The 24586-nt window shown below is 46.4% G+C and overlaps 1 protein-coding gene across 1 annotated transcript; it reads right to left on the bottom strand.

Moving 5' to 3' along the window:
* Positions 1-234: 234 nt before the first annotated feature.
* Positions 235-24372, bottom strand: LOC144734608 (protein FAM161B-like). Its single transcript, XM_078616874.1, has 11 exons — positions 24011-24372; positions 18499-18869; positions 17269-17536; positions 15453-15677; positions 14641-14754; positions 12386-12569; positions 11756-12083; positions 9611-9781; positions 8681-8780; positions 4561-4814; positions 235-3857 (listed from the first exon to the last, which is right to left on the bottom strand). Exons 1-11 carry the CDS (start codon positions 24095-24097, stop codon positions 3731-3733), a joined length of 2229 nt encoding a protein of 742 aa, XP_078473000.1. The 5' UTR covers positions 24098-24372; the 3' UTR covers positions 235-3730.
* Between the last annotated feature and the right edge of the window lie 214 nt (positions 24373-24586).

The raw sequence follows: 24586 nt of genomic DNA, 5'->3' as shown, positions 1-24586 counted from the left end.
GGGAACACTCTGGGCGATTCTCAGCCGGAGTGAAATCGCCCAAAAAGAGGCGGTACTCCACAGAATGTGACATGACGCTGATTGGACTATATCCAGAGGCACAGTAACGGCTCGCGAAACTCTGTGGTTGAATGACATTGGTGGTGCGTCGCCCAATCGCCCTAATGAAGAAACCGCTCCTGTATCTGAACCAGTCCTGCCCCCTCTCTAAACCATCGCCCCCACCCCCCCCGATCTTCACCAACTTGCACTGAATATGGTCTAACTCCCCCCAGGATTGACAGTTGCTGGGAGGCTTTCATCCAGCAGTGGATTATAAACAGCTGTGAAGTATAAAATAGGTATCACTCAGCCATTATTCTGGGACATTTGAAACTGAAATTTCATTGGATTACATGAGGATTAATATTCCTTATTCTTTTAAAGGCATGAAGAGCATTGATGAATCACGAAGAGACCACACTTTCCATGAAACTGTTCAAAAGATAATCTCAATAATCTGAAAAGAGACAGCTTGACCACAAGCTGTGAGCCATATGAATAAATATTATACGTGGAACTTGATTTAAGTAATGTCATTCTATTATTCACACACAATTACATATGTTTCCAACAACCCCATTTCCATGTCGGTACTTTTTAACAAATAAAATGACAACGGTTTTGAGATAAATCCTGGTATTGTGTGACATTATCCGACAGCTGTTCTTCACCTGAGGACAGCAGCTTGTGTTGTGGGCGAAAAGTCGTGAGAATTTAATCATGTTTTATTTTTATTATTTTATTATTTCCCTTCTGCGTGACTTTACCGAAAGATCCAAGAATATGAATCCCTGCAGTCACGAAAGCTTTAAATCGAAAATTATTCCTTCCTGAACCAAGTTGTTTTTTTTTTCTCTCCCAGTGTTGCCCTTTCATTAAAAAAAATGCAACCATGCTCAAAATCAGAACGAGCAATGTTTATGCACATGTATCTGCTGCAGCAACCTTCTCGTGAGTCACGCACGTCAGGTGGGGTGAGATAAGTAACTTAAGGCTGTAAAACAGCCGAGGTGGCTGGCGTCAGAAGTACAGAATACAGCATACACCATGTTAGACCACGTTCTCACATGTAGCCACATTCCTGGGGAATAATAATACAACTAACGCAGCACTTGTTATTAGATTACTAAAAAATAAAGATAGGTGGCTGGTGTCAAAATACAGCATACACCAGGTTAGACCACGTTCTCACATGTAACCACAGTCCTGGGGAATACTAATACAGTAAAACCTTGGATTGCGAGCATAATTCGTTCTGGAAACGTGTTTGTAATCCAAAGCACTCGTATATCAAAGCACTCGTATATGAGTTGTGATCACGTGATGCTCGGCAGACAAAGCGTATTCACGTACTACTTGTATTGCAAGACCTCGCTCGTTTATCAAATACATATTTATTTAAACATTTTGCTCGTCTTGCAAAACACTCGCAGACCACGTTACTCGCAATCCAAGATTTTACTGTACAACTAAACGCATTACTTTTATTATATTACTAAAAAAAGATGGTACCGGGAATCCAATTTCAGTTTGGCAAATGAAAGTAACGTGAAACAGATTGCCATAACTTGTATTCGATGATTACGTTCATGTTGGAAAAAATATCAAATTTTCCCCAAAATTTGATCCAGATTGTGCTTTGGCGTCACTTCACAAGGCCAAGAATCATTTCGAGTCTCTTGCAGCGCGGTGCAAACCTTCGTCTTGGAGAACGTCCGATGGAAGTGGATATCACATAGTTACCTCTGAGATTCCTTCAAGTGACCTCTGGTCCACACAGAATAGAGGGCAGCATTATCCCGCTCTGCATATGAGAGTGAGGTTCGTCGCATGCCGGTCAAACTAACATTTGTATTCTCAGAGGCTGAAATTTTGCCAAATTAAGTGCAGAACCAAATTTTACATGATGTTTTTTTCACGTAGCCTTCGGTAACCAGACTGAGGCCATCAACTCACTGCACTTAATGACCCAGTTTAATCAGAATATTTATTGAGTGGAGGAATCCGATGAGCTGTGAAGCTCTTTTTCATAGACGTCCAGATCTCAGAGGTGCTAATGCAGCACTCTTGACTTCTTAGCTAATCGGCCACCTCAATTACTTTGATAAAAAAATATATTCAAAATATTCAAATACAATGATACATAAGACATTGCTGGGCCAGAAGCCTGAGTTAATGTGAAGACAACTGCAACAGATGCATATAGGTTACAGCCTACAATCATTACACCGCCGAGATTATTGAGCTTAGTTTAATCGTAACAGAGTAATTTTAAGACAGTATTAATAAAGCTAATAAAAAAATCAGATTGCATTACTTTGCAAATACAGGATTGCATGAAATGCATTATTATACCTTGAGTTATTGGTTATCGGCACATTTCATTCAAAACCTAGTGCCAATACTGAACCAGCAACAGACAATTATTCATCATTTAATTGAAATACTTACACCGATGATACACGTATAAAAATTGCACGTGTAAGAATCTGTTATTTAACATGTATGCAAAACAAATGCAAATGTTAGGCGCTATTCACAGTTTCGCTAACGAAGCATACCGTTTGCAAATAATTTGTATAAATCTAAACATGTTGATTCTTACACGTGTGATTTGAGCCTTAAAAATAGGCATGAGGTGATGAATCTATTTTAGCAGGCCAGGCGCCACTGAGCTAAATAGCTCTTTTTCAGAAGTAACCAAGTCACAAATGATAGCTAAACGAAGTGGCTTATCACGTGGAAATGTATAGCAGCAACCAAATACTCTAACCGAGTGTTTCTAAATGTAGCGGGAAAAATCAGAGGACTCGGATAAAAATCCACGCGACCGTGCAAACTCCAAATCGAACCCACGACTCCCTGTACACCAGGCGAGGTAGGTAACATCTCACCACCGTGATGCCTTCTGATGCATCTTTACACAAAAAAAATCTGGTGCCAAAACCAAACCAACAAATGGCAGACCAGTCAACAAGGTGGTCCAGATGTCTTCTGACCCTTAATTCTCGAAAACGTAATTTTTCTATTTTTTTAAGTAAGGTTGATGTAAAACACAAATGAATATGCAAAGTAAAAACAAATGTTAGGGGTTAATGAATTGGGAGACACAAGATATCTGGACCGCCCTGTACAGCATGAACAGGGTAGGGGGAGCATTGAAATAATAAAGTACATAGACCTCTGTTCATAAACAAACAGAACATGCCTGATGAGTCGCTGAAAGTCGAGCGTTTTTTTAAACAAATGTTGCTGTCCAACAAATTGCTCTGCAAAGCTTGTTGATGTGTTGAGACGTCTACTGTTAGTCCTTGTGCATTCGTTGAGTGGTGTTGGAGTGCCATCTTGTGGATATTCTCAGAACTACGTGCAGTGATAACTGGACCAGCAATTCACTATGATCGATGCAATAATTATTCATTACATATTTACTCTAGGCAAGCCACACTAAGTCGAAAGACTATTTTTGTTTGCAGGCGCGTCCTACATTGGCAATTACATCGTGTTTTGCCAGTAACCACTTTATATGTAAAGTTCCATTTGTGAACGCGCCTTTGGCTTTTGAAGGTCTAGATTCTGCTAAGGCATGCTCATTCCATTGTCAGTGATTCCGTTGTCGATGATATTAAAGACTTTCACTTCCTGAGTGTAAAGTGCACGGGATGGGCCTTCGTCACATCGTCCGACATCACTGACGCTCATCCGCATCGTCCTCACCTTCGCTCGCATCCTCTTTGTCACCCTCTTCCCGATGCTCTTCGAAGTCACCCTCATCGCTCTCTTGGCTCTCTTTCACATCCTCACTCTCGTCGTCTCTGAGATGCGGAGGTGCACACACACACACACGTACAAGTACACAAGTACATAAACATGCACACGTACACACACACAAACGAAAATATTATACTCTTTGTTTCGTTCAGTAAAGGTATAAAACAAAATAAATCACGACGTTTCGGGCGCAACACAAGCGTCCGTCATCAAAGCATGCTTTCCCACCTGATGACGGATGCTTGTGCGATTTATTTCATTTTATACCTACGTGACTTTACCAAAAGAACCAAAGAGTATGGATTCCTGCAGTCGCAAAAGCTTCAAATTGAAAATATTATAATTCATACTTGTAGACCACAGGGAAAGTGCTGTGAGGGAACACCTATGAAAGTATGACGCATGAGGGGCCGGAACCATACTTGACTGCCCACATCTCAAAATTGCTGATTATGACACCCTGCTGGAAGCTCATTATTTAAGGCCGAGTTGTCCCAGGGCAAATCCAGAACATGCTCACATACCACGTGACATCGATGTGCAAGGCTGGAAAATTTAATGCAGGTTGCCAGGACCATAGCGTTGTGGACGACATCGCCTTATTGTGGGGCTTAAAATGTAATGCTACCAATGTCAATTACATACAGCACCTTCAGGCGGCAAACGCATGTTAAAAAGCGTATGGATGGTTCTTCTTCCCGTGTTTACTGAAGCCCCAGTGTGGCTCCCACTGTGAGCGAGCGTCACCTGCTGTTCTGCAGAGGGCGCGAGTCCTGGGAGTCTCCTCGGCCGCCAGAGTCCGGAACGCCGCCCGTCATCCCCGTGTCGCTCGCACCATCGACACCATCGTCATCATCGTCGTCGTCACCGTCTTCATCAGCGGGCCCGGCCGTCTCCCCGCCGGCCGCCCCGCTTCCAAGCTCGCGCACAAACTCCTCATCCATCCCGGTTTCCCGCAGCGCCTCCCGATAGCGCCGCTCCGCCTGCCTCTTGGCGTTCCTCTGTGAAGGCGCAGTTCCACATCGGGGCCGAGTGTCTCCCTCGGGCATTCGTAAGTGGATGTCAGTCAAGCTTCGTAAACCGGATAGGTTTGATGGTAATTCATAAGTAAATTAGCATCAAGCCCTATCTGGTTTACTCACCTTAACAGCAAAAACCTTTTCATTTATGACATGGCCCTAAATTGTAAAAAAAAAGGTGTAATTTTGTCCACCCAGCAGTATAAATAGGAATACCACAGCGTGTCGATCCATTGTTGGCATGTGGTGGGTTAAAGTGTGGGTACTCCCAAATGATCATTTACGGCATGTTCCTAAATTGTAAAAAAAAAGGTGTAATTTTGTCCACCCAGCAGTATAAATGGGAATACCACATCTTGTCGGTTAAAGTGTGGGTACTCACACATTTTTCCAAGCTGTCAGCCCAGTGGAGGGAGGTGACAATTTGTGTAGTATTCTTGGTTCTTTCACCATCCTTAGGATGCCATCTTTCCGACAGCTCTGTTCTTCACCTGATGACGATTGCTTGTGTTGCAATCGAAACGTTGTGAGAATTTTATTATGTTTTATTTTTATCATTTTATTATTTCCCTTCTACGTGACTTTACCGAAAGAACCAAGACTGTGAATCCATGCAGTCACGAAAGCTTTAAATCGAAATTTGTGTAGTGTTTAAAAAATAAAAATACACCCCAATGATAAAATCAGTCGAGGGATGAGTCAACTTGCTTTGGTAAAAAAAAAAAATGGATATCTTAGTGGAATAGTTGGCGCGTTACTCAGAGTTTATGCAAAGCTTGATGTAAAACTAACATTTCTATGTTTACATTCTATCCATATTAGCCACAGAGAAAAAAATGTGTTGTTTACATTTTATCCCAATTAGCTACAAAGGAAAATATGTGTTGTTTAGCACACTGACTCATTTAAAAATAACCATAAATTGTATTAATTTACATGTGCATAGTTCTTAACAGCTGGTGTATTTGATTTCATTCATTAACACCAAATATAATCTCTCCTGACAATTGCTTATTTTCATCAAATCTATCATAAAAAATCCGGCGGATCCCCATTGCCACCAATGAAGCTTTTGTCCACGTCTTTACAAAACAGAATCTGATGAAAATGAGCAATCATTCGGATGATAAATGACACCCATTTATAAGAATGATGCCCTGTGTGTCTAAATTCCACATTAAGCTCTTGGGTAACACATTTCCCTTGTTATTTAAAGACAGGAACAACCCAAAGATAGTTTAAGGAAGGAACAACCCAAAACACAATTGAAGTCACAATGTCCCCCCCTACTCCTCAAATGAGCAATAGGGCAGTGCCCGTCTTATGTTGGAGGCCATGAGTCAGTTTTATGTAAAACGTCACAAACCCATGGTGGGAGTCGGTCTGTGAAAATGGGGAATTCCGAGAGCGGCACTGGTGTCGTTGACCTTGTCAGGCTGAGCAAACTCCGAGCAGGATATGAACTCGGAACTTTTAACAGCGTCATAACCTTGAGTGACCGGCTTACATGATGATGCATTACATGACAAACAGATGCAGACGAGGGACGTCTGAGCGGAAATATGGGAAACCACGCTTCCCGTGACACATTTGCATTCACAAGCTGTCTTGTTGTCATTGCACTGCATAGCTACACAATACAGGACACCATCAATCACGATGAGAATTCAGAGACTCAATATCTTATCTTACCTTAAAGAAATGTATAAAGCGCCTTTACCAAGGCGCTTCGAAAGTAATTAACAATGGTACATGTGAATGTAACGGTGGAGATGAGGTCAATAAAAATTGATGAGAGGAAGCGATGGGGGCAAATCTGTGATGCGTGAATTCGGTGAAAGCGAAATTGATAGTAAATGATGATGAATGGACGGAATGAGTGAGGACTGAGTGACAGCCGTATAATGAGAATATGAAGAGGGATAAGTAACGGTGACGGTTACGAGGGGGGGGATTAAGTGGTCGTGGGGCGAGCTAGGGAAAATAGGCGAGTTTTTAATGAGGGGCAGAAACTAGTGAGCGAAGGTGACTGCTTAATGTGGAGGGGAAGTTTGAATCCAGTGAAGGGGGGCGAGACGAGAAAACGAGCGAAAGCGTGGATTGAGCACAAGGAGGAGGAACGGAGAGAGAGGGACGGCAGAGATTGAGAACGCAGACGGCATGGTGACCTAGAATATCCACGCACCCGCACTCCATGCATTCCCTGTCGCAGGGCAAAAGCCCCTTAACCCCCGGCTACATCGTGGCGTAGTTTTTGGGCCGCTCTTTTAGAGACATGCGGTGAAATTTATCATAGACACCTTCCAATTCATTCCCTCTTGGTATTATCCTTACCCAGAATTGGTCCGCAGAAGATACGTATTGTCGATGCATCAATTCTTCTGTAATTCGCTCTCAATCTCTTATCCCCGCACCTCCGATTAGCATGGTTGGCTACGTACGGTGCGAAAGATCTTCAACATACATACACAAATTAACAGATAAGTGGAGTAAACTGGAATTGGTTGTTCAGATAAATGTGGCAATAGCACCCCCCCCTTAGATAAGAGGAGTTTCAGCTGATTTCATCCTAAAAGTAAACAGTACACTTCTATCAAAATTGATTGATCAAAAGTGTCAAATATTTCACGGAAAAATTATACGCAAATGTGTCTATGGGTTGCTCGTTTGGTTTTTTAACAGATAATAGAGAAATTCAGTGATAAAAAAAATCCTCCTCCGAAATGCCATAAGCCTGCCATGAGCCTGCATAGGCTTAGGGACATTATTGCGCTGATGACCTTGAATGGCGCATTTTTGTATCGGCAAAGGTTACGCTGGCAAACGTCATTTGTGCAACGTCCCTGTCATTTCTACAACAAAAACAATGCGGTGCGCAGCTGTGATTTCTTGTGATGCGCTCTCATTATAAACACAACCACAGGATGACAGAAATTATTTGTTATGAGCTGTGCATCCCAGCAAAACAACAATTACCCTCCAAGATTTTCTTTCCGGTGGTCTATGGAGCTCATGCTCAGCAGGCCTTTTCTCGTAAAACTACACTTGGAAATGTACCGTATTTTCTTTGTTATAACACGCTCACAAAAGCGAGACTCACCCCAAGCTTGTATCTGGTGCAAATAAATCTATCCACATCTCGTCTCTGTCACAGACACAAAACCCAAGCATTTTATACAATGCACCACCAACTTTGGAAAAAAGTGTGTCCTATAATTTAGAGAATACGATAATAAGCTGGGCCTAAACACAGGCCATCAAGGGCATGTTCAGTTTCCCCATGAAGCGTGATGTGCTGTAAAGGCTTGTACAAAATAAGGATGTAAAATTCCTTTATGACTTCAGCTCTCTGACATGTTCTTACCCATTGCGTGCAGTTTGATTTGCTTCATTAAGATCAGAGCGCGTTATTGTTTTTGTTTGTAAATTCTTTTTTGTTTATCGTTCTTGCGCGAGGTTAATTTTGATATCAGCAGGTTTATGATGCAAGAAGCTGTGACCATTTGTTTACACGTTTACTGATCTTACTGTGGCACCAGGCCTCTCTTGAAAAATACACTTTTGGTTTGCCAATATGCTCTCGGCAACTTGAGTTGTACGCCTTTTGGTGTCATCTGGTCCAACACCAATGGAGACTAGGCTCTAAGGAAAGCTGTCTCGGGTGTGGACTAATCAACTTCAAGGACAGTGCATATTATTATCATTATCAGAGTTGTTTCTTTTTGTTTGCATTTTGACTACTTGTGTTGTGGTTATTGCAAACATGATGCCTTGTATAAAGGTGTCCGTTTTGTACCAGTTTAAAGGGTAAAAACCTACTACTATGTGTAAGGTGATGATGACGAGACCTGGGTAACTTGCTCCAGCAGGAGAGGTCTTCTGGCCACACGATCCTTCATGGCCTGCAGCTCTGTGCTGTACTCGTGAGTGCGTTTCTTGTCCTGCTCCCTGCGGGAGGGGGGGGATGCACAGGGAGGCGTAGGTGGTGACGCACAATGCACTTTTATCGCCGTATCTTGCCCTCTTTAACTCAACGCGCGCTTTACCTGCTGGAGCTACGTTGTTTTGTTGTTGGACAGCTTATGCCGAGACGAAAATGTTGCTTCTAGATTACAAGTTTTCGTGCCTGCAAGGATTCATACTCTTTGTTTTTTTCGGTCAAGTCACGTAGGTAAAAATTTTTAATAAATTAGATCACGACGTTTCTGGCGCAATACAAGCGTCCTTCCTCAGGTGGGGACAACTTAGCGAAAGCACACCGCTTAAGTGTGTCTCAGAGGTGGCTGTGACGAGTAATTCTATAATTTATTTTTATTTTTTACCAACGTGACTTTAACGAAAAAACTAAAGAGTATGAAAATGTTGCTCTCTGCTTTTGCTGCTGCTGCTGCTGGTGATGATGATGACGATGTCTCATGACCTAATTCTCTGGTGGGATGTCGAGACGTTGATCGGCAATGTTTAAATGTTCACGTCGATGTTAATGGACCAGTGAATAACTTCAGGAGAGCCTGGTGAATATCTTAAATTGTTCATCATCAGCGTAGGAGATAAGTGCATCTGCTGTGTGACGTTCTGATGCGATTCAATAGGCACCATTGAGTTTAGGTTCTTCTGTGAGTGATTAAGTGCTTGTGAGGGATGTTGGAATTGTCCCAATTTCCTCTTCGCTGAGTTTCAGGATGGAATGAGGATGATAATGATGATTAAAAACTCTATTGACCTGTGTGGAACTCACTTGACCTGCGTGGAACTCACTTGACCCGCGTGGAACTCACTTGATCTGTCTCAGCTTTCCGGGGTGGCTCTCGGCGAGGCTGCGATGAGGGTCATTGGCACGCGCCCGTCGCAAGAGGTCAGCACGCATCGCTTTCTCCCTTTCCCTCCTCGTCTTCGCCCTCTCCTCCTCATCCCTCTCCTTTCGCTCTCTGCCCTCCAACGCCCTACTGCTGCCAGGGAAAGAAATAAACAAATAAAAATCACACACGCGGAAACATCCCCCGGGTTGCGGAAGACCCGACTTATGGAAATATGACCTTCTGAGAATGCTCCCATCAATCACGTGAAAAAAATGTAAATATAAGGAAATGTTTGCGTTAGTTACGTAAGCGTAAGTAGTGCAGCGCGGTGAGGCTGCGGATGTCACCTTAACTGAGCCAGAGTTTCACTAGCATTAAGGTCAATATCATTTTTTGTAGCGTTATGTAATTGTTTTTCTATCTTAGAACTATTTTTTTCCCCATGTTTCAATTGCTGGTTTTCTTCATTTTAAGTTTATTTCACGAGTTATTTACTGTAAGTAATTTATGTAACACAATTACACTTTGACTGCTTGTGGTCTCAGCCAACAACGATTGGAGATGTCTACGCCTAGACTAATGCACGGTAAACGAACATTCGGAAGTGAATGCGTTCTGTTAACAATTAATATAAAAATGTTTGTGGTATTCATAAACAATTGGATACAGTCTATGTTCCACTAGTTTCATTATGGGTAGTGTTAGCGTAGATATTCGATCAAATGAAAGAATCACAGGAAGTGCAGAGCCTATGTACAGCGATACGATACAGGTCGCGATAGAAAACGGACGACAGAAAGATACAATACCGAGAGAAAACGACCCTAATAATCGGGTAATGGAGGCACAATAATTTCCGGCTATGGGATTCTATCGTTGATTTGGGGGGGGAAATTGTTCAGTTTCCGACATACGAGAAATTCGGATGACGGGTCATTTTCGGGAACCGAACCCTTCCGTAGCCCGGGGACTGCCTGTATGTCGTTGTCAAACAGAAAAGGCCTGCTGATGGGCAGCAGAGGGCAGTGCAGTAAATTCCACCGCACTTATATGTTCCCACATTTGTGCTCCGCGCCTTCACCGCCCCACCCTTGACCATTGTGGTGAAGCATGGTCAAGTAATCCCCATGACCGGCATGGCATGGTGAGGCCCTCATTCGGCAGTGGATTGAGTGGCAAAAATACAAAATACACCCTCTCGCTAGCCTAAAAGAGCGTACATGAGTGTAGTTGGTTGCTCCTTAGCTGTCTGATGCGTGTCTCGGGTTCTACCGCGTGCTGTACATCCAGAAAGCATTGCAGAGCTGCCGTGTGTTCTCCAGAATACAAGACGTACTTTACCCTGTATTTTAAACCACAGGTTTTGGTGTCTTATAATCCAGTCGGTGTGTGTATATGTATATCCAGATTTGTATAACTTTATTGACACTTGCGTACAAATTTCGATTTAAAGCTTTCTTGACTGCAGGGATTCATCTTTTTGGTTCTTTTAGTAAAGTCACATAGAAGGGAGATAATAAAATAATAAAAATAAAACAATAACTTGTGTACAAGTTTGGGGCAAAGTCTTAACTTCCAGAGCGTCTTCTAAACTATTGAAAACTTTGGCTCTTTTCAGAAGCGACCTGGTCACAAATGATAGCGCAACGAAGTGGCTTATTGCGTGGAAATTTCAAGCAGCCAAATACTCCAAATGCATGTTCCTAAATGTGGAGGCAAAAACCTACGATTTATGTATGTATGTATGTTGAACTTCTTTTGCACCGTACATAGCCAACTGTGCTAATTGGAGGTATGGGGAAAGGACAACAAAACACAAAAAGTAGTTCAATCTAGATCATTTAAAGGTCCATAGCTCCAGCGGCTTCCTAATATTGGAAGGAAGAGCATTCCAGATGGCCACAGAAGCGCATCTGACCACCGTCTTTGTTCGATGGTTTAGCCAAAAGCTGCCGCTGCTGCTGCTGCTGCGAGGATTGCCGGAGTTGGCGTGACGATGGTTGATGCTCCTTGATGAGATCAGCGAGGTAAATAATGGGAAGAATGCGGTACATCACAACCGTTAAAACCTACGCAGCAGCAATTCCTCTTGCTCGACACGTTCCAACCTTGCCGCGACCTCACCGTATGGATTCGTGCCGCCGCCTCGCCGCGTCGTTGCTGCGAGTTGGGATCCAGTCGGCCGCCGCGGGGCATGGGCTCGAGCGGAAGGCCCTTGGCCGCACGTCCCTCCCGGCGGAGGCCGTGGCTGCGGCGGCCCTCTTCTCCCCGCGTTCCGTCGTGCGCAGCGCGAAGGGAGCACAGGCGGCGGGCGGCGGCGGGGCCGAGCGGGACAGCGAGCTGCGCTGGAAGTCGCGCAGCAGGCGCTGGAAGTCGGGCACGCTGTGGTGCACGCGCGGGCGAAACGACGGCTCCGAGCAGCGGGTTGCCACGGGCGCTGTGCGTGACCTGCCTGTCGCACGCAGCGGAGGGTGCAACTTCGCGCGTTAGAATGCAAGCGGCGTCCTGTACAATCCGTGTTGCGCTTGTATGTAGCACTCTTTCGTGCAGAGCATCCCAGGGTGCCTTACAACAAAAATCTCCGACAGTGATATAAACCAGTCGGCCAATCGATCCCACTCGAGGATAAGCTAGTGTAAAACAAACACGTGTTGCCTTCATTCTAATTACTCAAGTCTGCTCACCGTAATCACCCCAAGCCTGCCCACCCTCCCGCTGCTCACCCCAAGCCTGTGCCACTCAATCGCTGCTCACCCCGGGCCTGCTCTGCGATGTGGGCGTGGAGTCCGGGTGGAATGGCCGCTTTCTCCAGGAGCTCCTGGGCACGCATGCCGGCCCGCACTCGCCGCAGAAGCTCATCAGCCGCCAGCCGCTCGCTCACGCTGGGGTCTAGCACGGCTCGCAGGGCCGGTCGCTCTGCCGAGCCCACGCGCCGGGACTACACACGTACACAAAGATCCCCGGTGTAGCCTTTAACAGACTGTTGGTGCAAGCGCCGTTAGCGAGGAGCGCCTGTGAAGATTGGCACGGCACGCGACGGGGTGGGTGGTCAGCACCACGCCCAGTAAAGCTTCCGTCTGAGGGCGAGTTGACCCAGGGGGAGGCACGGGACCTGGTTCAGCTATTCACCACCGATGTTGTCTGTGAGCGGGAAATTAACTCAGTGGCCGTGTCGGAGCGCTAATCGCTGCACTGACGCTGCCTACACACACAGCGAACACAAAGATCCCCCGTATAGCCTATAACAGACTTTTGGGGCAATAGCTGTGAGCGAGAAGCACCTATGAAAGTCGGCATTGCACGCAAAGTGGTCGGTGGCCAGCACCACTTCCGGTCGCCTTGGTCCGCCAGTGCTGATATTTTACACGCCGCACCGGCTACTCATTTTGAGGCTGAGTCGACCTAGGGGAGGCCCAGGACCGGTTTAGATATTCGTCACTGATGATGGCCATGAGCGGTAATCGGAATCGTGTCGCCGGGTTCGTAGTGCAGTGCACTAACCCCTGCGCTGTCGCTCCCCACATGTACACACGCACACGTTACACAGGCACACAAGCAGCAGTGACATTTGCGACACTTTAGGTTTCATTGATAGCAGCAGTATTGGCTAAATATGTAATATTGGGTAAATATATTATATTGGTGGACACGGATACAAGTGGGGAGGGTGTGGATGGAGAGTGGGGGAAGATGGGGGGAGGAGAGGGGGGTCTCTCTGTCTTTCGTATGGCATTTGAAGAGCAACTGATTGCGTGTGTTGAGTCTGGTAATCCATTCGGTGGCATCAGGAGTTGCCGTCGATGTGTGGAATCCGTACCGCCTGTGTAAGCGCATAATGGGAAGTGGTCGGTTACGTGACCGACAGATCGCATTGCGCCACATTCACGCACGTGGGCCCCTGTAATTTTCCATTTGAAAAAGAAACAGCCGCACCTTTCGCGTGTTGTTCAAACACGATTAGGCAGAGGTGGGTGTTAAGCAGTTTATAATGAGCAAGTAAGCCTTGTTATGGGTTTATTTTGCCTTCCATTTGTGTCACCGGTGGTACAGCTGACCACTGGATCGCGGCGCAGTATTAAATGTCCACAACAAGTTCAATTGACACATTTACCACATTCGTCTAAGCCCAAGCTAGTGACTCCATTCTCAAGTTTGCTCTGCTGGCAGCCCTGATGATTGTTGTATATTTGGAGCTGGCAGCCCTGATGATTGTTGTATATTTGGAGTTTGCGTGTCTCTCACTCTCTCTCTCCCCGTGGTCGCGTGGATTTTTTTTCTCCGGTTCCTCCGGTTTTTCCCTCCAAATTTTCTCAACATGCGTCGCTATTGTTTAGATTATATTTGCTGCTATACATTTCCACATGATGGGCTGCTTCGTTGAGCAATCGTTTGTGGCCGGGTCGCTTCTAAGACAGAAAGAGATTAGCTTTATTTGTATATATTGTTTAAACAGATTTGTTTACCTTTCCTATACTCTGCACTCCTATCGTGTTTTTGTACAGTTTGTAGTGGTAACGTTCTGACCTGCCCCTACTGGCCATCTGTGAAAAAGAGCTTTATAGCTCATCGGATTCTTCCAGTATAAATGCTGATTCTGATTTGGAGAAATCTGTGGTTCGTGTGGAAGCCAGTAAATTAAATGTCATTTCTTTCAGCAATACAATAAAAAAACTTGGCTTATATTCTCACCCATGTGCTACGAACGGCCAAAATGTTGCCTATTACATTTTTTTGTTACTTTTTAGGCAGTGTTGATAACTATTAACAATAATTCAAATGTATCATGCGCATTCCATCCTAGGATACCAATGCGTAATGAATTAAGAGCAGCAAAACAAAAAGCAGAACCAGGAGGCAACCGACCAAACTAATGCGGGAAGGCCCCTTTAAAGAGATGGGGTTTCAAAGCAGACTTGAATATATCTCCCGACTCCGAACGTGTTTTCGTTTTTTTATTATTATTAGTGCTTGTGAGGTACATCCTGGAAGTGTTCGGTTAGCTGCGTCACCTTAGATGGCACCTCCTTTTCCAAGTTGTGCCGTGGACGCACTCTCTCCTCCTCTCTCTTGTTCTCCTCCCTCTCCGCAAACTCAAACGGCTTCAGCGATGCCCGCAGTTCTTCCTGTCGGTCACCGCCAGCACCACAACAATACATGCACCGGTCTTCAGCGTCGGGTGTAACCGGCAAACAAGTGTGGTGCTGCAACATTAGCACAGTTGCTCTGTACGGCGCAAAAAAAACGTTCAACATCCATCTTTGTTCGACCTGATGATGGTTGCACAGCCTCGACCTCACTCTCTCGTCCAAACTCATCTGTATCCAGTGGTAAAACTGTCTAGACTGCTGCAGATGATGCTGGATCAGTGGATGGTCTTAGGAGACCTTCTGATGGCATTTCCTCCACCAAGGGTTCCGGATTAGTTAACTGCCGCCCGGGGTTCGGCGTTGGCAGCTGCTGGCAGTACCGACTCACCAGGTGCAAGATGGAAAGCACCTGGGGGTGTGTGCCTACGGTAGCAGCGAGGGTGTTCCCAGCAAAGACTGACTCAACACCCAGCTGGCCAGACCGCATACATTCACACAAACGCTCGTTAATAGAATTGACCAAACATCCCAATGCAGGACCCTCCTGACAAAGACTCCTGGGACTCAGTATAACCCTCCTCCTCTTCCTCACCTTGCAGCAAAGGATGGTGCAGGTGCTCACCCATCTGAAGGAGCACCCTGACGCCTGGACCGGCGTGGACACACACACACACAACGGCGCTGCATGGCCGACGAAGAATGCCAGAACGAGCGTCAGCACAGCGGCGCCTTACTTTGCGTGCGGCGCGGTTGTCGAGGCTGCGCCGCTGCGCTCGTTCGCGCAGCTCGTGGTAGAGGGGCAGCAGGCTGCGCGCCGGCACGGGGGCCGCGCGCACCCTCACGGCGCACTCCGCCTCCTCGCGCTGCCTCCGCTCCAGCGCCAGCTGCGCCAGCTCCTCCGCCAGGCGGCGGCGCCGCGTCCCCCGCGCCGCCTCCCGCTCCACGTCGCGCTGCACCAGCTGCACGCTCGGAGGTGGCGGGCGGCGGGGATCGCGGTTTGACAAGCTGACAAGCTGGTGCTGGGGGGGGGCTATGCACGACGGTCGTCCGCAACTCTGCAGGTAAAAAGGTTGATGGATCACTTACTACTGGACATCTGTGAAAAAGAGCTTCATAGCTCATCGGATTTCTGCAGTATAAATAAATATTCTGATTCTGACTTCGTGAAACCCCCTGCCTACCCATTGGTGTCGAGGTCGCCGTCTCCTGGCCGGCCAGGGTATAGCAGTACAGCAAGTTTAACTGTATTCCATAACGTCTTAAACATAAAAATAACAATACATTTCAATAAATCTGCGTGGGGATTAAGTGTTATCCTCCCTACGCATGCATGGCTTTTCTCCGGGTCCTACCATTTCCTCCCGCGTGTATACACATTCATTGATGAGTTGGCCAAGCATCCCAATGTAGGACCACAGAACTTGGGCAATAGTTGGCTGGCTGCCTTCCTGCTTGGCTGTGATTTGCCACGGCTCCGTGCGAAAATTGTGCGCGCGAGAAACATCCTACAGCATCATGAGATGCAATTTGCATGAACGACGCTACGTAAAGCTCAACATCATTATTATTAGAACAAATCGCAATCAGAAATGCTCCCATCTTCTGCACGGCCCTCAGGCAAAAAGGCTCTTGGAGTGGCCCAGCCACCTATGACTCGACTGAGACATAAATAGATACAAATTATTCGTGAGACGAAAAAAATAAATAATTGGCTAGGCAAGTTCGGGGGGGGGAGTGGGCGGGCTGGAAGCAGTCGTCCCACACGCTGGCTGCTGATGAAATGGCCAACAATCACACGAAGAAAAACAAAGGCCCCCCCCGCCCCCCGTGGCCTCGCTTCCCACACGATTCTCAACAAACTCCTGCTGGTGGTTTCTTGGTAATCCTGGCCGTGGTTTCTTGGCAATTCGCAGAATCAAAATAAGTTACTTGGCGGAAGGGGAAGCGTTTGTAAAAACAACGTGCACAAAACACACAATCTGGCTCGCTCCTTTTGAAATTCGTGTCTATTATTTTCCCCTGGTGGAGGGGGATTGCTATCTTTATTACTTACGGAATAGGAGTTGGGTGTGGTGTCGGTGTAAGGGGGTGTTTTTAAAGGTTTTTTTTTATGAAGGAAGAGAGGGGGCGAGGGTGACAGTAAAACAATGCAGTTTTGTTCTCTAATCTGTGCGTTCCTCTTCCAGTCTCTCAAAATAATTCCAAGTATACATCTTTCCACGTAAATTTTCACACTTTTCAATGTGCCTCAATAAGAAAGGTTAATTTATTTTTACCAGTTTGTACTTCCTGCTATGAGACACATGGTTAAAAGAATCATGATCGTTAACAAAAATAAAATCGAAGAAAAAACTGAAAAGCATGATGGAAATTGTTATGCAACCTTTAAATTTTTTCTCCATATTTTTCTTAAATGACCACATTTCCAAAGCGTATGTCAGAGCAGGTAGTACGCGGCGCGTGACATCACTGCATTGCAATACGTATTGGGGGTCACGTGTGGCAGCTGGCTCGCATATCACCAGCCGGTGAAGCCGCACGCAAACCCACCGAGAAGGGCTTGGGGATGGTGACTTTGGGCGAGCGAGCGCACGAGGCGCTCCGAGGCTTAGGCCTTGGCTCCGGGCGCCCGTGAAACGCCGCGTAGTCATCCAGACGGAAGCCTTGCCACAGCTGAAGCACTCGCCTCACGGCCGGCGGGGTGTCCACCCCCGAGTCGTCCCACGACCCGAGATCGAGCAGCGAGCGCCAGGGCTTAGAGTGGGAGCTGACGCGCATGCCGCTGCTGCTGGTCCCAGTGTGAAACCTTCCCGCTGAGCTGTGCGGAGACAAACGGCAGCAGGGACAGTGTTAACGTTTAACGCCCTGAAAGGGTTCTTAACACTCGCGATGTATTAACCCTTTCCCGTTCCGATGACGTAAAGTGTTTCTTCCGATTTCATTCGGAAACTGTAACGAAAATTTAAATAAAATAACTTCATCGGTACCGAGGCTGCCACAAGACCATGCGGGAGGGTGTTGAAGCACAGTTTGCCTCCAGGTATCATAGAGTGCGGTCGTGTCGCTAAAGTTCTCTGTGGCGAGTACAATGTCTTTAAAAACAGCGCAGCTATGCCTCTCTAAATAAAATTTACGTTGAACCGCTTGCGCGTTCCGAGATTCAGAGGTGAACGGGACACCCACCCTGCAGCTTGTAGATGTCTCGGAACGGGAAAGGGTTAAGATAAAAATGCTTGAAACAATGGTGCAAGTTCCTTAAATCTCCCCGTCCGTCTCAACCAGCAGTATAAACGGTTTAATACGTAGGCTTTCGTGACCAATATTATTCATAATCAACGTATATACGGGTACACCATAGTCAGTCGATCGACATGTCACGTGTTGTGGGGTAAAGTGTTTAGTGTTGTACTCCAACCTCTTCCAAGGTGTCTGATCAGCGTGGAAGAGTAGGCCAAAATACGCCCTGAAAGGGATGTGAGCAAGAAATTGCAGAGCTGTCATTGCCTGCTGCGGATGTATCCAGCCCATGCGGAAATGATCAAACACATTCCTGCGGAGGGAGCTGGTAGGAACGTTGGGTTGCTCGGTCAATGGCCAGGGTCAACGGCGGCGTGGTGTATTCCGCAAATATGCCCGACTGTGAGGGCGGGTGCGCTATAATTCTTGGCCAGGTCGCTTCTGAAAAACAGCTTTTTAGCTCAATGTAAAAAAAAACATTTTAACAGTTTTAATAGTTCATATTGAACGGATATTTTTGTTTCTCCGTCTAAAACGGCAAACCTGCGCAACGGTGGCTTGGACGCGGCATCACGGCGGTTGTCGACGCCCCACGTGCGCTCGCTCCACCCCGCCGGCGTTGCCTTCGCGGACGGCTCCGGCGAGCTCTCCTCGTCTTTCCTGGGGGTCTCAGGGGACGCAGACCTTTGCTCCTGGGCCCTCTTGACGGCTTCCCGGTACAGCACCTCCAGCTGCTCTCCGCCCGTCCCCTCGCCCACTCGCTCGTCTGCCTGCTCGGCGAACCCCCGCAGCCGGGCTGGGTCAGACACAGGGGCGGCCGTGGTGGTAGGGACGGGGCAGACCCGCGTGGAGGGGAGTGACGCCGGCCGGCGTGGCGGGGCATCTTCTAACCCGCTGTCGGAGCCGCTCTCCCGCTGTGTGCACACGTGAGAATCTTTATTTAGACTGCAGGAGGAGGGATCCGGTGAGCTATGAAGCTCTTTTACAGACAGATGTCCAGTATGGACAGGTGAGCAAATACGCAGACTCTAGATTTGAAGCTTTCGTGACTGCAAGGATTCATATTCTTAGGTTTTTTCGGTAAAGTCAAACTTGACAGACTCATTAAGGACTTCGGACACCGCTGTTTCCTTCGTTTAGTTGCCTCCTTCACATACACGATGCCTCCTTCACATACTTGGCCATTCGTGTCAAAACATGTTAAAGTGATTTTAACACATCCCATCACCACCACGGCCTTCTGGGAGTGCATAATTTCAGCAGCAATGGTTCAACGCAAGTAAATTCTGGCATGTTATTCGCTTATTTATATTGGAACATTCTCCACAAAGATGCTAATAATTATTTAATTAACTTGGCTGGGTTTCTCAGGGAATAGCAATGCTACGTATGCTTTGGAAGGAGAGAATAGGAGAGGATAAATAGGTAATATACACGTAAATAAACATACATTAGGTCCAGGATGTGTGCTGTGATGTAATGGTGAGAACACTGGACTTATAATACGGAGGCCGCCGATTCGATCTCCCTGTGTGACAGTTTAAACAACGGTGCAAGTTTCGTAAATTCCTCCGTCTGCCTCCGTTCACCCAGCATCATAGACGGGTTCGCCGCAGCAAGTTGATCGGCAGGCCGCGTGCGGTGGCTGCTCCAACCTCTTCCAGTATGACAAGCCAACGTGGAAGAGGACACAAATACCCCTTAGAGGTGCTCTCTAGGGCTTCCTCGAGTGAAGGCCCTCACGCCAGCAGTGATATGAACAAGTCATTGCGGAGTCGCACCTTAATGGCTGCTATAAATTCCCTGGTGTTAAGCCACTCGTTGAGCTATCATTTGTGGCCAAGTCGCTTCTGAAAGGGAGCTAAATAGCTCAGTGGGCTTTACCTGGTCAAATAAAAATCGTTTAGTTTATATTTGTATTTTTAAAAAGTCCACATTCACTGCAATTAAGAGGCCAGCCAGAGCAGGACACAGGACTGTAACTTTCCTAATTTCTTTCCTGCAAGAGTAAATGTGTCTAATCCTGCTTTGGCTTGTTTAAATAAAAGGCACCGCCTTCACAGTTTTACAATTGGTTTAGAGCTTTGAGACAATTTTCTTCATGACGTTTGATCACAGTCACTGTATCTTCAGTTTAACATGAGCGTAATGTACAGTATTGGCAAATAGCAATCTGATTAGGGCTGGTAATCCTGCAGTGGTGTAGCTGTGCTGGGCAGGCATTAGAGGCATTAGTGGAAAGAGCATATGTGATGACAAGTATGAGGGCTTGGAGCAAAGAGAGATGTGCTTCTCAACGTGTGTTCACACATAAGGCCATGTATGCATGTGGAATTGAATTAAACTGGACTCCCATAAATGTGAAAAGGGTCAAAGATAGAGGTGCAGCGCTGCAATATCCTGCGTATGCCACTGCTGGTACAAAGGCCTGCAATGCAGGAAGCTCCAGAGAGTCCCACTAGTGGGTTGTTTTGGCATCTTTTACAATTATCAGGAATCTTGGAAGAGGTGGGAGTGCTCACACTTTACCCCACCTCACATTGCTTCAACTGCCATGCCAGAAGATTGAACCAGCGAACTCTGGATTGCAAGTCCTGTGTATTAACCATATACAGTACGTAATAATATACATAATCAAGTATGGAAACAAAATTAATGGAAGTTATTAGCCCACAGTGCCAACGGTGGAGTGTCTAGAAAACATAATTTAAGGCAATGGTTCAAACCGATGTCAGCTGTAGCTCTGCATTAATTGCACACTGTGATTTAACTCCAAACTTAGGAATACAACAATTCTGCTGCTATGGAAACAGATACAATTGCTGCTTGTTGCGACGTGACGTAATGTAAGCCAGACCACACCTCAACTGCAAATAACCGCACTCCCAGTAAAATTGCCAAGTGTGACGTTGAAATCGTTTAAATTGCAGCATTAATTGAAAGCAGTAGTGCGAGCAGCAGGCGATCGGAAGGAAGGTTACAAGTTCAAATGCTGGTTGGGGGTTGACTCATCATACCTCTGGGGTCAATAAAATGAGTACTGCTTCAACATGGACACGAGGATACAGGCTGGTCTAGTGGTCAGCGTTAAAGTTTCAGTACATTTCTGCCAGGAAGAGTCATAAGTACATTCTGTTGTAAAATGGATGTTGAAGTCGTCATTGTCATGTTAATTAAAATGTCTCGATTATGTCACTGCAGACTGGCGTCATCGTCAAAAGTCCCAAGTTTCACAATTTCCATCAGCCACGTCTCACTTGCCAAACAGAATGTGGAAAATTCCATGGGCTCTGCCAGATTGCGAGATAAGAGATTCAAGTGGCTGCATTGCATGCGGAGCAGGCAAAAACAATCTAATTGCATGAAAGTGCTTACATTCTTACTCTTAGGTTTTTCGGTAAAGTCACGTAGGTAAAAAATAAATAATACAAATATAATTTAAGCCATCTTATTTGGACCATCTTATTTGACAGCTACTATTCTACTTTACCGAGTGTTGACATCCCCAGCGTTGAACAGCACTCTCCTCTCCTTTGTTGTATTTGGATTGCCAACCAACTCTCCTCTCCTTTGTATTTGGATTGTCAACCAACATCGAGTAAAACATTAATTTTAACTTCATTTTTTACCTACGTGACTTTACCGAAAGAACTAAGAGTAAGAGTATGCACCAACTGTTCTCTTTTAGCCCCGCCCCCCCCTAACACGTTCCACTCATTGGCTTCCACATTCAGATAAGCCCCTCCCCCTTCCCTCCCCCCTTAAACTTGTATTTAAGAGCTTGACTCTTGGAATTCTGCCTCACTTGAGACAGTAAATCTAGCTGTGACTGTCCCACCTGAAGACGGAGACTTGTGTTGCCTCCGAAACGTCGTGATTTATTATTTTATTTCTATTATTATTTCAAATATATTTTTATTATTCACTTTGACTTTACCGAAAAACCTAAGAGTATGAATCCTTGCAGTCACGAAAGCTTCAAATCTAGACTTGCTTACATTCTTGACAAGGGCTACCTACACAAAATGCCGCGTAACATCCAAGGACGACCGTGAAGTTCAGAAATCGTTTGACAATTTTAGGCTGGAGCAGATGTTGTCAGTGATGTCTGAACATCCTTGAGTTTGGTGCGCTGTCTGAAATAAACTTCGGGTATCTCTGAGCTCAACTCTCATTCTGCATCGTTGTGCAACTCTGTGGTCATGAAATAAAACACATTCCTGAGGAGGGAGCTGGTAGAAACGTTGGGTTACTCGGTCAAGGGCCAGGGTCAACGGCGGCGTGGTGTATTCCGCAAATATGCCCCACTGTGAGGGCGGGCACAAGCCGGCGTGAGTAGGTTCAACGTTGAGTTTTATAAGGGCACCACGGGGTAACCAGCCCCTCCCCACCCAGCCTCACCCCTCCCACCCCCCACCCAGCCCCACCCTCCCCACCCAGCCCCTCCCCTCTCCACCCAGCCCCACCCCTCCCATTTTTGGATGCACGACGGACAGACACAATAATCCCCTGTGGGCTGGTGTAACCAGGAGGTTCCTACCAGTATGAATGAATAAACCTCCATTCTCTGTCGGCACATACAAAAATATGTTTTAGTCTATTGACCTTCTAGACGTGTGTTCATCGTGAATAATTGTTGAGACAAGCAGACGCAGGACCAATTGATATACAGGATGCCTTGAAGACCGGCAAACTAAATGCTTTATGTTTCCGTGATATTTGTATGTGGTTGTATTTACATATGATTCAGTAACAGCACGTGCATTTTTTCGTTGTGTTGAACAAGTGCTCTGACTGGCTAACATCTGGCTATAACCAACAGCAGCTGTTTAACAAGTTTGACTCAGCTGATGATGATGTGTGGCTGATGGTGATGATGGTGCCAATGGCTTGGCAGCTTATGCTGCTTCTATTGGTGATGATGCTGATGTATGTGATGGTATTGCTGCCCTTACTTATAATGCTGATACCAATGACTAATATTGCGGCTATTTCGGTTGATGATGATGTTGTTGCGAGGAAGGTTACTGTCATAAGGGGCCATCAATGGCAATATTGTGACTGTTATAAACGTCAGTGTTAGGAGATGCAGCAGTGATGACTGTAAATCAGTTGATAGCAAGGTAAATGTTTATAAGACGTTGCTCCTGATGATGTTTTTTTGTGTGCTGGTGATACTGCGACTACAGATGGTGATAACGCTGGCAAATTACGCTTCTACGGCTGATAATGCTGCTGCTGCTTTTGATGATGACACAGTGATGATTCTGATCATTTTAAAATCTGCTGCTTCTGCTGTTACCGATGATTATTGTATTAATGGTGCAATCGTTGATGATGAAACTTCTGCTGCTGACACTTGTGCAGCTGATGCTGCTGATAGTGTTTCTCATGCTTCCAATACTTCTAATGCTGTTCACGATACTGACAACACCGATGATGATTTTTCCAATGCTGAAGGTACTGATGGTACTTATGCTGCAACTGGTGATAAGGCTTCTGATGCTGATGCTAACGATACTGCCGTATATGCCAATGTAACATTTACAACTGAAGGTCCGATGCCTGAGGGCCTTTTCCTACGCCTTGTGGGTCGTGGGGTCACATGCCCATACTTCACCACAATGGTCAAAGCGGGTAAGGGACCGTCCATAAATGACGTCACGCGATTTTGGACGATTTTTGACCCCCCTCTCCCCCCTCGTCACAGCACGATAGCTTTGAGACAGCTATCGTGCTGTGACGGTTCCACCTGAAGACGGAAGCTTGTGTTGCCTCCGAAACGTCGTGATTTTTAGTTTATTTTTTATTAATTTTAATTTTTTACCTACGTGACTTTACCGAAAAAAACCTAAGAATACAGTTGTTGTTGTTTACCCGCAGTGAAACGTCTGCACGCCGCATTGACCCGAACACTCAACCCCCCCCCCCCACCGACTGTACACGAACACGTGGTAACCCATATGGCTTGACGGCTATGCAGCAGCATCATCATCATCATCAATGATCGCCGTCGTCGCTATGAGCAAGAGATCATCACGACCAGCAGCGTTACCTCCACGTCCGCTGCTGCTGCCGGGACGACTCTGGGCCTTGTGCGGGTGCCGGCGAGCAGCGCGGACAAGGCGTGTGGAGACGACATTTAGCAGCGGCAGCCCCCCCCCAACAACACTGGGGTGGCGGTGGCGGCTTCCGTACGCGTGTGGGGTGAACTTCTTGAGCCACCGTGAGGTGAGGCGGCCGTGACGATCGGAGGTGCTTCGTGGGTAGGCAGTCCCGGCATACACCAGCAGCACCAGCAGCAGTACAGCCAGCAGCAGTTACAACCACAAGCAGCAGTACAACCAGCAGCAGTTACAACCACATGCAGCAGCAGCAGTGCAACCACATGCAGCAGCAGTACAGCCAGCAGCAGTTCCAGCAGCAGTACAACCACAAAGAGCAGCAGTACAACCACAAGCAGCAGCAGTTACAACCACATGCGGCAGCAGCAGTTCCAGCAGCAGTACAACCACAAGCCGCAGTACAACCACAAAAAGCAGCAGTACAACCACAAAAAGCAGCAGTACAACCACAATCACCAGCAGCTACAACCACATGCAGCAGCAGTACAACCACCAGCAGTTCCAGC

This window comes from Lampetra planeri, chromosome 52, assembly GCF_965212315.1.
Source record: "Lampetra planeri chromosome 52, kcLamPlan1.2.h2, whole genome shotgun sequence".
NCBI lineage: Eukaryota > Metazoa > Chordata > Hyperoartia > Petromyzontiformes > Petromyzontidae > Lampetra > Lampetra planeri.
The sequence above is the reverse complement of the archived record's forward strand: the minus strand, read 5'-3'. Positions and strand labels throughout refer to the sequence as shown.